The sequence below is a fragment of the Pholcus phalangioides genome, unplaced genomic scaffold (genome assembly GCF_987345545.1).
Source record: "Pholcus phalangioides strain wild (caught in Gottingen) unplaced genomic scaffold, Ppha-v1.0 ptg000015l_1, whole genome shotgun sequence".
NCBI classification, from domain to species: domain Eukaryota; kingdom Metazoa; phylum Arthropoda; class Arachnida; order Araneae; family Pholcidae; genus Pholcus; species Pholcus phalangioides.
In genome coordinates, this window is record NW_028301608.1 from 115,886,308 (window position 1) to 115,902,112 (window position 15,805).

Below are 15,805 nucleotides of genomic sequence, written 5' to 3' on the forward strand. Positions count from 1 at the left end.
TTTGCACTAACTATAATGTTGGAAACCTCTGCAATAGGTTATTTTGTACTATTAGAACAAATGAAACCTTATGGTAACTCAAATCAACATTCAAAACCTAAGTCAGTTAGTTAGATCTTTGAAACTGTAAACATTGATTTATTATTTAATTTTTTTCAGACAAAAAAATTAATGTTTCGATAGAAGGAAGCATCGATGATGCTAGAGTTTTACAGCTTAAACTTGATGACATTCGTAAGTAAAAGTTTTTAGATTTATTTTATTCATGAAATTATGGAAATAGGCCTATATTTCTTTTTAATTTTAACTTGATATAAAGTAAATTTGAATGTTTTGTAACTGGTTTCTAGTGATGCTTGTTTCTGTCAGGTTTGTTTTAATTTCTTTATATTTTCACTATAGTTGATGACAGTGGTGAGTCAGACCAAGAAGAAATGCCAAATCCAGTAAGTTTCTAGTGACATTTAATACATTCTTCTCATTCTGTTTGATGCATATTTTTCTACAAAGCTCCTCAAACACAATCTTCGTTTATTTGGGGGGGGGGGGGTTAATAAGAATACCTAATCATAATGTTGGCATGTGCACAAAAAGTTCTATTAAGCACACACACAGTTTACATTTATCCAAATCATATTAGGATTGGATTGTGAAAAATGTTTGATAAGTGTGAATGCTGTAATGTATGAAAAATGCTTGATAGTGTAGTAGATAGAAGAATATTTTTTTGAACTGAGATGAGACAAGTCATGGGGGATAGAGACGGGTCGTAACTGATGTGTGTAAATAAACCTTTAACCTGTAATAACCTCTTCTGTATCATATTTTGTGAATTTCTGCGTCATTTAATAAATTAAACTGTGATTTTCAAAAAGAGGTATATGTTTTGTTTCTGTTGAAAGTCTAGCACAGCTTGTATTGTAAATCAGACATTGGCTACTGAAATTTAAAATTTAAATAATTTTTTTTTAGAAAAGACATAGACATTCAATATCTGTCAGACCTGAAGATTCACATAAAGATGTCTTAAACAAGCATCCTTTATCTGTTCACTTGGCTGTAGAAGGAAATGGTGAGTACTATTATAAAATCCTAGTACTATTTACTCAGACCATAGTGTTACATTAGCTGATGATCTAAAATGACCTGTGTGGTATTTTACATTATTTCAAAATTGATTTAATGAAGAAAAAAAATGTTTGGTTTTTTTTAATTTATGTAAATTGAACATTGGTTTTATGTTTTAAATGAAATTGTAAATGTCAAACATTCTTAAATATGATTGAATATCATTTTTTACTTTTATGTCATTTAAGTGATTTAGAAGCATGTTGTAAATACAAATGGCACAGCAGCAAAATGCCCAATGAAGTGGCTGTTAAAAAAAACGCCAATAAAACTATCAATGTGAAACAACTAAAATATATCTACACAAAATAAAGATAATTTTCACAAAAAAAAACCTATCACTATATATACCCATAAAAAATTGTGGTTGTTTTCATCTGAGAATGGTTTGCTTCTCATTTTATTCAAACATAATTCTGTTCTCATTTGAGATTGACTATTTTAATAATAATGTGATCATCATGCATTCCCAAGAGATCTTTATGATTTGTCCAGGGAATTTGTTAGTGTTAGTAAACATCCATGCCCGAACCTGCAGTCAGAAGCTAGCTCCCTAACCACTCGACTGCCAGGTGGCGTTTTAATACTTTTTTAATTAGTCTTTTTCAATCTTGATGCAGAAACCCAGCAAAGCAAATGCAGAACTCTTAATACAGACTAAACACCAAAATTTTACAAAAAAAAAATATTAAATCCAAAAATGAAACAAGTCGCAGTGATTGGATTACAAACGACTTGATCAAAATGATAAATATTAAAGAAAAATTGTATATTAAACACTGCAAAAAACCATTTATACTCGACTATAAAATTGAGTATAAACAATATGAGGCTAATTTTAAAAAAATAATAAAGAAATGTAAAGATGACTATTTTGAAGAGAAATTCATTATATCTTAGGATAAAATAAAAGAGAATAATGGAAATTCATAAATAAATTTATAAATAATAAGAAAAGTATCACTTTACCAAATTATAATAATTCACACTGACTAGCTAACTTTTTTAATACCAAGTTTATTGATTGGGTGAAAAATGATAATATAAACAATCAAGAGAGCAATTTTTTACTCTTATTGAAAATTTTAATATTAATTCATTTGTTCTTCGAGAAATTGATTTCACACAGCTTGATAATTTAATTAAATCACTAAATAATAGAAAACCTGTGGGAAGTGATGGCTTAACACCCAGAATGCTCAAGATTATCTATCGTCACCACCTATTGGTTATAATTCATCTGATCAACAAACCTCTAAGTACTGGAATTTTTTTTACTGAACTCAAAGAATCTATTGTCACACCCATATACAAAACAGGTAACAAAGAGGATCTGAACAATTACAGACCTATCTCAATATTACCTGTTATGTTGAAATGAATAGAAAAATGGATCAAACAACAACTTCATTCTTATTTAAAAGCTGTTAATTATTACTCGCATTGACAATTTAGTTTTAGAGAAAAAATGAACACTGAAATGTCTGACTAAATTTATGGATTATACATAACAAATCATATAAATAATCATAAAAAGGTATCAACTGTGTTCATTGATATTAGCAAGACATTTGATTCAGTCAATTGGGATATTTTATTAGAAAAACTAAAAAATATTGGAATAAGAGGCCTTCCCCGTAACTGGTTTAGACTTTTTATTACAAATAGGAAACAGTTGGTAAGAATTAATAACAGTGTAAGTGATGTTAAAATAATAAATACAGGTTTACCCCAGGGATTGGTTTTTGGGATCAATACTTTTCTTAATTTAAATAAATGGAATACATAATGTTAATATTTCTGGTCATTTGGTGTCATTCGCATATGACACTGTCTTAATTTGTACTGCTGGCACAATTGAAGATTTGATAAAAAAAATTTAGAAAAAGACATTTACACCATAAATAAAAGAATTAAGAGTCTTCAACTACAGCTTAACGCAAGTAAAACCAAATGGATGCATTTTAATTTAGTGAATCTAAATACACAGACAACTGAAATTAAATTTCATGAATGTTATGATTTTCATCCTGATACTATTTGTAATTGTGCTTATCTAGAAAGAATAATAAATTACAAATATCTTGGATTAGTTATCTCGTCCAACTTGAAATGGAAAGATCGTACTACTTTAATTGTCAATAAACTAAGAACAATTATGAGCTTGATGTTTAAACTAAAATCTAATATTTCATATGCATTATTCTATGTATGGGTATTCCCACTTATATGATATGGACTAACTGTCTGGGGAGGAACATACAAAAATTCTATTCTATCTTTAAGCAGTTTATTATTATGATTTTTTTCAACAAGATATTCTGCATGTTAACAATAATTTCTCGCTATGCGATGTATCATTAATTCATTTTAGCATGCTTCAACTTTATTTTTATAAAGTATTGCTGTTCATGTATAAAAATCCTGACTGGTATCCCAACAGAGCAATTACACAAAGAAGTACTATGGAAACAGAAAATCTATCGTATACCATTACCAAGAAAAGCAATTTATAAAAAATCTTTATGCTTTCTTGCTGCAAGGTTATGCAATGATTTTAATGGTATTAATAGATAACAGCTTTCACTTAATATGTATAAAAGAGCTATAATAAATTACGTATTTGAAATAACGAGTATTGAACAGTTAATTTTATTTGATAATTAACTAATCCCTGTAATTTGAGAGAGCGAGCGAGATAACATTTAAACAGTTTAGTAATATTCTAAAAGAACAGTTAATTTTCATATTGAATATTATTGTGTATTGTTTTTGTACTCGTTGTTGCTGAGAAAATTGTCCCATTCGTGTTACTGTTTATTACCCATGGAAGGATTATATCCCTTTGGGTCAAAAATAGTGTTTGTTTTGTAGTTTTCTTTTTATCTTTTTGTCTTGTATGTTTTTAATGTGTCTAAATAAAAAATTTATTCATGTATGCAAATGTAGGCTACTTTAAAAGTTGAAAAATTGGGAATTCTGAAATTTTAGAATTAAAATATTTTTAATTGAGATGATACTATTGAATATTCTTTGATTATAAATTTTGATAACATGCATCAAAAATTATATGTGTTCTGTTATTGTTCCCACAATGTGTTTTATATTTTTAGGAGGAAAAATATGTTTGGAGTTTAGCTATTTATATCGTTTGTCTATTGTGACGGTTTCTGTAAAGTCTGTGACTTCAAAATCTAGTGCAGTGGCTGACAAGTATGTTGAATATTTTTACAAATTATTTTAAATTATGAAAAGCCAATGAAATGAATGTATATTAATTGAGCACAGTTATGTCTTTTTAAATGCATTTTGTATCCAGTGATAAATTGGTTAAGAGAGAAAAATAATAGAATTTTTTTGTAAACCCACATATTCATTTAAAAATGTATATATGTTGGTACTGTTCTAATGGATGAACTGCTCAACTGAAACCATATTTTCTGTCTTAAACTTCCAAAATTGTATTTAACACTACTCAAGTATAGTTACTGAATTTTTCTATTTGGGATCTTGTCATCTTGCTGACACAACACATTTATTCAAAAAGCAAACAATAATTTATAGTAAATAGTCTATAAGGTTTTCGCGGCCATCATTTGATAAAAATTGTTTTTTCGGGTTCGAAGACCGTCGTCCGTTTGAGTTTGTTCTCAACGTTTCCCCAACACTAGTGGTTGGCATCATCAGGAGAATTGATAAACTGGATCAAAGTCAAGTTTTCTGGAGTCTCAGGTTGTATTTATGCACATAAGTGGCTTGAACTACACTATTGTTTTGCGATTGGTCAGTTGATTCTATGGCTGGCAGCGTATTGTAAACAGTTGTAATACCGCAAAACAGCAATAATTTATAGTGTTTGTACATGTAAAGCATCCTATCATTTGAAATCTTGGTATTGCATATCAGACTAGGGTCATGCCGGAATAATGAAATTGCCAGATTACTGGAAAGTGGTGGGGGAGAAAAAACTGATTTGAATAATAACAGTAAAACTCCTCTTAATGATCAACCGTCAGATGCGGTGACCCTTTTTTTATGGTCAAATAATAATTTTCCTTTCAATAGCCCTGGACATTCTGTTTGACATGTTATCCTCTTCTACACACAAAGGGAGCTAACAAGAAAAGCAGGGTAACTGGATGGGCCGGTACTGTATTTAGACATATTGTGATTCATTACATCACAAACAAATTGAATGAAACAATATGGCAGTATATTTTGTATGGCTGAATGAGAGAATAAATTTCATAAGTGAATATTATGCAATTGTTCCTCCTTGTATTAAATACAAATACAAATGTGCACATACATTCTTACATAGTCTGAAATGGATATTTTTAATAAGTGCAGGATCAATCATGTTTATGTCAACTATCAATAATATAGCAGTGGTTGTATATTGAACTTTTCTATGTAGTGAAATTTTTACCACAATTTTTCTCATATTTTAAATAATATAATTCCAAAAATAATTCCTTTTTATAAAGAGGTTTTGATAAAATAAAGTGGCTTTGCTGTGTAGAAATTGTATGTTGAGTAATGGAATTTCCATTGTGGTTTGATACCTAGATTTCTGCTAGATCCAAAGACTGTGTTGAATTGTCTTTTTCCTGATGATACTGGACTGTTTTCACCCAATCCAGCAAACAAATACCTGCTGAAGAAATTAGAGTTAGTATTTTTATTTTGAATATAATAACGATGTATTAGATTTCATAATGCTTGTGATAAATGTCAGAGAAACAATCCTAGGGAATTTCCAAATAATCTTCAATAGTCTGCTTTCATGCATGTATATATGGCAAAATCCTCAGATTTGTTATTTAGATTATTTTTTAATAAATATAGTAAAGTTTTCCTATGATGAATCCATTCAAAAATGTATTATGTAAACGTTTTCTAGTAAAATCAGCAGACAACAATGAAGCTCAGATCTGCTGAGGGAAAGATTTGTTAGTGTCAGGGTATCGAGTGGTCATAGTGGCGGACTTGCATCGCAGGGACACGGGTTCGAGCCCCACCATCATCACAGTGGTGGTCGACTGAAGTTGGTTTCTGTGGTTCTCCCAACTTTGAGGTGCAAATATCAGCTGATCTGACCGTTACAAAGTCTCACCACAGAGAGCAACAGACCTACAAACAGTACAAATTTTCAGTCATTACACTTCACTTCTGAAATATGGATGGCAGCACTGAAAAACCATACACAACACTAGATACACTGTAATGTCCCTTTAAAGGGTTACATGCCTGGTTCGAATTATACTGAGATAAGGCAAACAACAAGGAGTAAACAAAAAACAAGTTTGTTTTGTATCACTTCAATTGCTTTATTACATTTAGTTAATGGGCATATTACATTAAATTCAATTCATTCGTTAAGAACAACTTTTTTAAATTAAAGTCATCTATTCCAAGGTTCGTATCAATAGAAGTGGATGGGTCTCACCATTGGAAGTCCATATCCATTTAGACAAATATCACCTTTCTGCTCGCAGACTAAGTTGGTGTCGTTTAGTCATGATCATGGTGCAGGTCCATTCACTCCATTAGATACAACCGAAGAGTAGAGTTCTATGTTTCAAGACAAGTCATCAGCAGCTAGTGTCAGGTAGAAGATCTCCCCACGATCACAAATGAAAGTCCATCGGAGTTTGGCGAAATCAATGTCGGGAGTTGGAGAAAATACTGGACGTCTCTATTAGCACCAAGTTGGAAGCTTCATCAGGAATAAACCGCTCGGGTTTCTTCACCCAGTGAGGGCGTCCAGTCACCAAACTGAAAACTTTTTATAAAACTTATTAGATTTTCATTAAAACATTTTCATCGGGCCCACCAGGAACAAGAGAACTAGTAATTTGTTATTATAATGAATTGTTAAGATTTCACGACCAAAGCTGAGATCAACTAGTTTAGCTACTCAAGTAGTAAAAGCAAGAAGTAATTGAGTGAGTGCAATTAGTACGAACAAGCGACGCATATTTATGCAACTGAAAACCGGTTCTAATCTAGGACCAGTTGTCCACCCATCCAACACTCCGTCTCTAGATAATACTCTGACATCACAAAGGAAACAAATTTTCATAAGAAACAAATTTAAGAATTAAACAACAATTCAAATGGTAACACAAGAAAACATAATCTGAGAGCTGATCAGGCTCTCAGACCACGCCTTTCACATTAAACAAAAAAAAACATAAAATAACTATTCTGGCAGAAGTCTGCAGCCAACCACTGAAACAAGTATGTAATATTATTATACAATAACAATTTAACAAGACCATTGTGATATCTCCCCCAGGAGAATCCCCACACAAAATAATCAATAATTGTATGTTACGTGAGAAATAAATTTTGGTGGGACATCAGCTGCCCGACCTTGGTTCTGTCCTCGTCTAATGACCGCAAGACCCCACCCTACAGCTGTAGGACTAAGCAGACCTCTGACTAGTCATGGTACACCAGCGGAGCTTTCGAATGTTTTCTGGTAGCTGAGCGGCCCCTGGGGCCTAAACATGGTTCGTACGGTCCTTGAAAACCTTGAAAAGTCCTTAAAAAAAAGTTCATTTTCAAGGCCTTGAAAAAGAATTTTTTTTAAGAATTCTGTGAGAGTCCTTGAAAAATTTGTGTTTTCCGAAATAGTTTTCGCCATTTTTTTTTTTTTTACTCCTTAAGTGACATCCTTAAAAAAGTGTAAAGCACAGGAAAAAAACCTTAGCAGCCAATAACCCTGGATAATTGGGTTTAAAGCATGTTTTTTCCCCTTCTTAAGCCGGGTTTTTGTAGGAGCAGGTTTTCTGTGCCGCGTGCAAAGTGAATCACCCAGCGTGACATGCCGTCCATTTACCAATAATAAGAAAACAAGTTCGACTGTTTTCCTAGAGAGCGCAACAAGTCTCACGGCAGTGTTTTACGTGGAGCGTGATTGGCCGACTGCTTCTGGAGGAGTCAAATGCGTTGTGCGCCACTCGTTTTACCGATCTTCTCTTCATTTTGGTTTTCTTTCACTTCCCTTCATGGAGCTCCATGCTTCCCTTCATACCGGAGCATGCAAATGTATGTTGACGGAAGGGCTGTGAGTTGATGCGCCACGGTGGGAATACACAAATGCGTAGTGTGATTATGTAACACGTTTCTGTCAACACGAAATGATCCAGTTCGGTTCATGCGGCACCAAAAACCTATGTTGGAATGTTTTTTCCCTTTTTATTCTCTGTGCACGTGGAACCGCTCGGCCCGACGCAATATGTAAATCTCTGGCGGCATGCTCTCGCCGTCACGGGAGCTCAGCTTTGTGCTGTAGGCTGGTTTTTTCCACGTCTATGTCGGGATTGTTTTTTTTTCTCCCTGGGATTGCCGGTTGTTATTTGTCGGCCGTTTTATTTATTTATTTTTTTTATGATTGTAAATGATCTTGCTTTTTTCCCTTGCAACTTTTATGGAATAAAAGCTAGACTTCAAAATGAACTTCCGATCGTTGTTTTTTTTCTTCAGCTCAGTCGGCACGCTCTGGCCCCCAACAACCAATACCTCCTTCTAGAGTAGAAGTCCTTCTGCTCTAGAAGGTATTGCAACAACCCACTTCTAGGAAAACCCGGCTTTATGGTAGCATGTATCCTGTGATCGTATGTAGACGTATTTGGAGTCGTTGGAAGTCATTAAACTTTTGTACTAGGTATTTTTGCTGAAGGACTTGAGAAATCAATATCTTAGAAAAAAAAGTTTCATAATTTTTGCTTTCGGTACGTAAGTGAGCAAAGCTTTCTCTGATTACTGTCAACCATAGGCGGAGATAGACTTGGAAGTCTGGGGGGGGGCACGGTCATTATTTCTGGGGGCACAATGATGATGTCAATTCATATATGCATATATACATTAGATCAGTCAACTTCACCTTTCACACTACCCCCCCCCCTCCGTATCTCCGCCCATGCTGTCAACAAAATATTTATTTATGAGTGATGTTGATGTGAAGTGCTTTTTTTTGTACAAGGTTCTTTAAAGAAAGAAAAAAAATGAGTAGCAAGTGCGTGTACTTTTAATTACTTGTGTGGCTGAAAAATCCCTTCTATCAAGATTGGTTGCTGAGTGTGCCAGACAAAAATGCCGCCAAATGCAAGCTGTGCTTCAATGGGTGAATCGGTGCTGAAATCCATTGAGCTTATATTACTGGAGGGAGTATGACACAGGGCTATACCCCCCACCAATTCGGAATTTGATAATTTTATAATGGTGTTCACCTAAAAATTTCCACCCGGGGCAGTTGCCCCCCCCCCCCCACTTTCCCGGCCCTTTAGTTCCAGTACTTGTATGACATCAGTGGTCTACATCATTCCTTGGAAAATCACGTGACGTGTTGAATGTCGGCGCATCTCCGTTATTTTCTAATGGCATCCATAGTTGTTTAAAGGAGTTTAAAACAATAAATGAAGGAAATAATTTCAGTATCAATGATATGATTCCAAAATTTATGAAAGAGATAGTTTCAGAATTAATGAGAGATAATTTCAGAATTAATGAAAGACAATTCCAAAATTAATGAGAGATAATTCCAGAATTAATGAAAGACAATTTCAGCATTGATAAAAGAGATAATTCCAAAATTAATAAAGCAATAATTCCGGAATTAATGAAATAATTTTATAATCAATAAAATAATTCAGCATTAATGAAAGAAAGAATTTCAGCATTAGCGAAAGAAACAAATCCAGAATTGATGAAAGCAAGTATTCCAAAAGTAATGAAAGAAATAATTCCAGAATTGATGAAAGAAATAATTCCAGAACTGATGAAAAAATTCCAGAATTAATGAAAAATTATTCCAGCATTAACAAAGAAATTTTTTCAGCATTAATGAAATAAATTCATAATTAATGAAAGAAATAATTTAATCTTTTTCTGTCTTTAGAAGAGTTCTTTTTTTTAGTCTTTAAAAGAAAATTAATGTCAATATTTAGAGACTAAACTACGTTTCAATGAGGAAATTGACAGGCACGAATTATGTTATTCAATGTGTCATATGTTTTGTATGATATATATGTGTATGTGGCCTCCTTTATTCATTACGGATGATGTGAAATAATGTAGGTAGAAATGTAATCTCTGAAAGTTTTAATCAAAATTAAATATGTGCCTATTCATGTGAAAAATATGCGTTTGTAAAAAAAAGTCCTTGAATTTTTAAGTTTTACCTTGAAAAGTGCTTGAATAATCCTTGAATTTTTTTTTTGTTGGAAGAGTACGAGCCATGCTAAACATATGACTATTTTCCATATAACAAAGTAATATATAATGTAGTGGAGAAGGATGCTATCCTGATCTGTTACAACACACTCAGACTGTTAGTTTCACACTCTTACACTTCCGGCACACCTCACTAGATAGTAAATTACACATGGCGATAGACCCAAGCTGAGTAGCGTTCGGTTGGAAAAAAAAGGGCCAAGGTGTGTTTTCAACATTATGTGACAAAAACTGGTTTAAACTGTCTCTTATATTATCAATAAATTGATAATCTCTATCTATTCATAATGTAAACTTTCCCTATACATTTCAGGAATGAAGATATGCCATTTTCAAATGATGAAACTGGTTTGCCTTTCATGTGGGCGCAAAGGGTTTCGGGATTGCAGTTCGTTTCTTCTGGAAGCTCGCAGGAGGATGAAGCAGATAATGGAATGGAAGACTCATATATGGAAAGTGTCATCAATGCTATAAGGTTCAGATTGATTTCTAGATTGAGCCTCGTGCAGGATGTATCAACTTTAGGTAGGAATGTATCTAATATCTGGTTCAAAAGAGAGAATGTTATGAAATCAATATTTAAGTGTCAGTTTAAAAACTTCTATTATTGGTTGCTTAACTAGATATCTGGTTGTTTTAATTATTACATAGGTGCCAATGCTTCGAATTTACCCGGAAGCTTTTCGATTTTTTTTCAGCCTTATTAAAAAATCTTCTGGTCAGAAACCAGATTCTTACGATTTTTTGTATCTTTATAGAGAAATCCCCAAATAGCTTCACAGAAATGAAAATTCCCTAAAGAAAATCCCTCAGTTAGAAATCTTAGCTACGAGGAATGGGGATTATAAATACAGGAAATCACTAAAATGATCCTTAAAGTGAGTAAAGTTGCCGATTATTGCTTAAGTTGCCTGGAAAAATATGCTAATGGTGGGAAATGAAGCGCTACTGCAAATCACAGGGAATTAAAATGGATTGTATGAAAAAAATGTTTGACATGGCTAATATGTGAGATAAATATTTATAAAAAAAAGTCAAGATGGCCAAAAGTATGAGGAAATACCAGAATATCAAAAGGGAAAAAAGATCATGGTCACCCCATAAAATTCCCAATTTTCCCTTTCTGACCTGTTTTTTTGTTTTGTTTTTTTACAGCGGCAAAATGTTTTATCACTTGGCAAATTACAGATTTTTCAAGTACAGAAATTGGTACCTATGCTATTATTGTTGTTTTCACTTTTCTTTGAGGCTATGTAACATTTATTTAATCTTCCAGTGTCTGGCAATGCTGTTCCTAGTTACATTGTAGAAATCACTGATGCATCTAATATCAAATCCAAGCTTAAAAAGTGGTGTGCAGCATCATGGTCTGAAGTCATGGTATGAAGATTATAAATAATATATTTATTTTCTTATCACAAGGTTTTTTTTTTTTTGTATTAATCTCATAATTTTAAGTACCCCCCGTGTTAAATTTTACCGATAAGGTTTGATTATGATGTGCACGAAAATTGGGTATCCTAAAAATCTGCTTTCCAGAAAAATGAATAGGCTACCTTCTCCATTTAACAGTTAGCTGTATTAATGAGAAACATTCAGTGATGCAAAATAATTTTTGTGACTAATCAATTTTACGTCAAGGTTTGACCAAAAACCATCTTGATGTGTGTATGTATAGAAATATGTGCATTTTCACACATTTATCATGGATTGATTTTATAGACATATTTTCACTTTCCTGTACTGGTTTTATCAGATTAATTAGTTTCATATTGTCAAGCTAAGTTAGAGGAGACTTGCATCCAGCAGTGGATTGGAAATGAGTGATGATGATATATATCCTATGCATTTGTTTTAACAATATGCACATTCTATGTCTTCTCCAGATTGGTAAATTGGTATTATGTGCCAATGTTAGGAATGTGCTATATAATTTCACATTGTGACAAGGCCATCAGCAGTGAGTTATTTGCTGTTTGGTAGTATACACAATGTACATTTTTATTATTTTGTCTCAGAAGTAATTGTTTTATGTCACTCATCCTTCATCCGTATAACATAACTTTGATTAGGGCAAGTCAAGTGTTACTGAATTTTACTGTTAAATTCGATCAGATCCTTAACCACTTAACATTTTTTCCCAAACATCATTCGGGTGCTGCAAAAAGGGAGACTTCCCTGATTTTCTATCATGCCCTCGGGCAGCTTATTTTTCTACTCCAATCCAGTGATTTGCCTGGCCTTTACACTTTTTTTAGTTTGCATTGTTTTTATATGTATAGGGCCCCAGTAAAGATTGGATTGCAAAACAAGTGTACACTGGTTTCAAGATCAGGTTTTACTGCTTTTCGTTTAAGCAAAAAAAGGAGCAAATTTTATTTGCATTTGTTCAGTGTATCATGCATTGCAAACACTATTTCTTTACAATGTTTAAGAATGAGTAACAGTGAGCGCAGCCTCTTAACAGACTATAATTCTGATATCGATACTTTTCCCAGTTCCGTTCTTCAGAAAAAATACAACTTTGAGTAAAAATGCCATTTTTTTTTTTTGCTGTAATTAAAAATTATCATAAATTAATAAATATTCAATACTTGTAACAGTTTTGACTGCTGGTTTGAATTTATGTAATCGAATTGAATACAAAATTGTTTATCAAAAATTTTCTTATTTTTGGACTCGGTACAGAAAAGAAAAGAAACTGTTAAGTGGTTAACATATAATTTAATTGAATTTATGTGTATATATATATTTTATTTACTTGCTGTATGTGTATATAATTTTAAGTACAATACCTTTTACCTGTTTCAACGCTCCTCTCACTATAGCAATGTTATTTACCAGATAAAAATCATTCTTCAACAATGTTTCTTGCAAAGAGAGTGAACCACTTTCAAGTTATTTGAATTGTTTTAATCTTTTCCTAGGTCAGAGAGAAATATGCAGAGGAACTTAGTTAATTCAAATTTTTATGAACTTTCCTCGAGTTTCTTATCTAATTTTATGTTAAATTTATCTGTTTCATAAAACTTTTAAAAATATTTTTAATAATTCATAGTTGGGGGGGGGGAGCGAAAGGTGACTGGTATTTGCAAACTTGACGAATTCAGAAAAATACTACGAGCAATGTCAAACTTAAAAAATGGCTAAAAATTTGCTGACCTAATACTTGAATAGCGCCTTATCAATAAAATTAAGCTAAATTCATTGCTCCTGTAAAGGGGTTCACTGCATTACAATTTTGTTTTTTACATGGAAATTAACATGACCAACAACTTCATCAACACTTTTGATCATATACATGATCATGTGGTGCAAATTAGACACCCTTGGACAAATGAAAGCAAGTGACAAAATTAAAATTAAATTCAAGATTATTTTAAGCGAAATATGAAAAAATATTGTAAAAATACGAGGCCACAACAGGTAACATGCCCAAGGAGGTGGCTGAGAAAAAACAATTTATATAACATGAACACCATATTTGTTATGGTGGCCCATAACAATGAATGGGCCACCATAACAAATATGGATGTCATATGCTTTTAAAATACAGTGAACCAATTAAAAATGCAATCACAAAGACTATATATACATGATAAAGTATAATACAATGCCCATGAATAATATTTCTGTTTGTCTAAGTATGGATAGTGTCTTCATTTACCCCAACGTGTTTATCGTATTTATTTTTAAACGCGTCAATTATGTTACAATTTACTACCCCCAGGGATAAGCTATTCTGTTTATTAACAACCTTATTAGAGAAAAATTCCCTGCAACACCACAACCTAGAATTATCAATTATATTATAACCACTCAAAACTAGTGTCTCCTTGTCAAAGCAGTCGATTGACGGCATATTAATAATTCATGTAGTGGTTTGAAAATCTTTTGAAAAATATCATTATAGAGGGATTTTGGAGGGTGTGAGGATATAAAACAAAACTTGCTATTGAACTGGCTTAAAAAAACTTCTAGTTGCATCGGTCTGAAACACTTGTATTCACCAGTGTTTTTTCCCCCAATCTTAGCATATATAAAACATTTGCTGAATACTAGGGGAAAATATTATGCAGTGGTACCTTGGTCTGCATGTGTGTGCTTTAATAGTAGTAGTGGTACCTTGACCAACGAAGATAATTTCTTCCAGAGTTTCATTTGGTAGCCAAAATCTTTAACCAAAACAGTACCCTAATTTTCTATAGACTAATATGGAAAAGTGTGTTTAATTCATTCTGAGAACTGCCCGAGATTTCAAAGTAACTTTCACAAAACATTAAGAATCACTATAAAAAGTAAATACTTAACAAAGGCTAAGATAAACACCTTCATAATTGAATGCAGGAGAATTTAAAGGAAAATGAAAAACTGAACAACTTTTTATTTTACACTATATACACTATGCAGTCAGGTTCGTGAGCCATAGTGATAAAAAAAGTGTGAGGTAGTGGGCTATATGATATTGCCAGGACGTTTCTCACACACACATGCAGATGGAAAAGATAAATTCCTATAATGTTCAGACTGGTTTCGTTTCCAGAGTCTTTACCATATCCTTTGAAACCATTCAAGCCTAAGGCTTTTTCGTTTTTTTTAGTGCATTTTTTTTTTAGCTTGAGCATTTATTTTATATGCAACTGCTCAAAATCTTTCTGAAAGAGGAAGTGTATATGAGGAATGTGGTGTGATTCTCTAAGGTGGAAATAAATTAATCTGGCTCAAGTGAATCATTGGATTCATTTTGATTAGCATGAAAGTTTAACTTACGATGTGGCTGTTTTATGCTAGCTCACACATCAATATCAACTAAAATGTTCATTAGCAAAATCTATATTCATCAGTTGAGGCAGAAAAACGTCGAAAATAATCTTCATTAGCCAAAAAATTCATATGCCAAGATATCATTGTATTAATATGGAAATTAAATTTTGTTTTTAATTTGTATGAAAATTATTAATGTGGGATTCAATTTCTCTTCCCAGCATCATCCAAGCTACAATAGACTTCTTGAGCTCAACATTATAACTAAATATGCTTATGTATACCAAGCATTCATAGAAAGGGGTTCAGGTAAATCTTTGATTTATAATTATTTGATTTTCTTTTTTTTTATTTAAAATTATTTGTTGTAATTTTTTTGGATCAGTTATTTAAAAGCTTGTAGTATTATCATACAAGATCTTTAAAGTTAGAATTTTTAGTATAACATGTATATACAGTTATTATATTTGTACACCCCCCCCCCCCAAACAATACATACAATTATTATTATTATTATTATACAAATACAATACTTTTATGCACTTGGACAATTATTTTGTAAAATCATAAGTTCCTAAATAGGAAAAACTATCAAAGAACTGGTAAATTGTTTGAGACCTAAGGACTACTTCATAAAAACACGTCTGTTTGTAAAATTGAGCATTGACTG

General features: G+C 32.4%; 1 protein-coding gene across 1 annotated transcript in view; it reads left to right on the forward strand.

The window, feature by feature from the left end:
- thoc5 (THO complex subunit 5) overlaps nucleotides 1-15,805 on the forward strand; it is a 46,418-nt gene that overhangs the window by 12,250 nt on the left and 18,363 nt on the right. Inside the window, exons 9-16 of the mRNA XM_089245243.1 lie at nucleotides 160-234; nucleotides 403-446; nucleotides 973-1,072; nucleotides 4,242-4,341; nucleotides 5,698-5,799; nucleotides 10,685-10,896; nucleotides 11,648-11,751; nucleotides 15,357-15,444. Coding sequence (XP_089101369.1) covers nucleotides 160-234; nucleotides 403-446; nucleotides 973-1,072; nucleotides 4,242-4,341; nucleotides 5,698-5,799; nucleotides 10,685-10,896; nucleotides 11,648-11,751; nucleotides 15,357-15,444 — 825 coding nt within the window. The remainder of the gene's footprint in view (nucleotides 1-159; nucleotides 235-402; nucleotides 447-972; nucleotides 1,073-4,241; nucleotides 4,342-5,697; nucleotides 5,800-10,684; nucleotides 10,897-11,647; nucleotides 11,752-15,356; nucleotides 15,445-15,805) is intronic.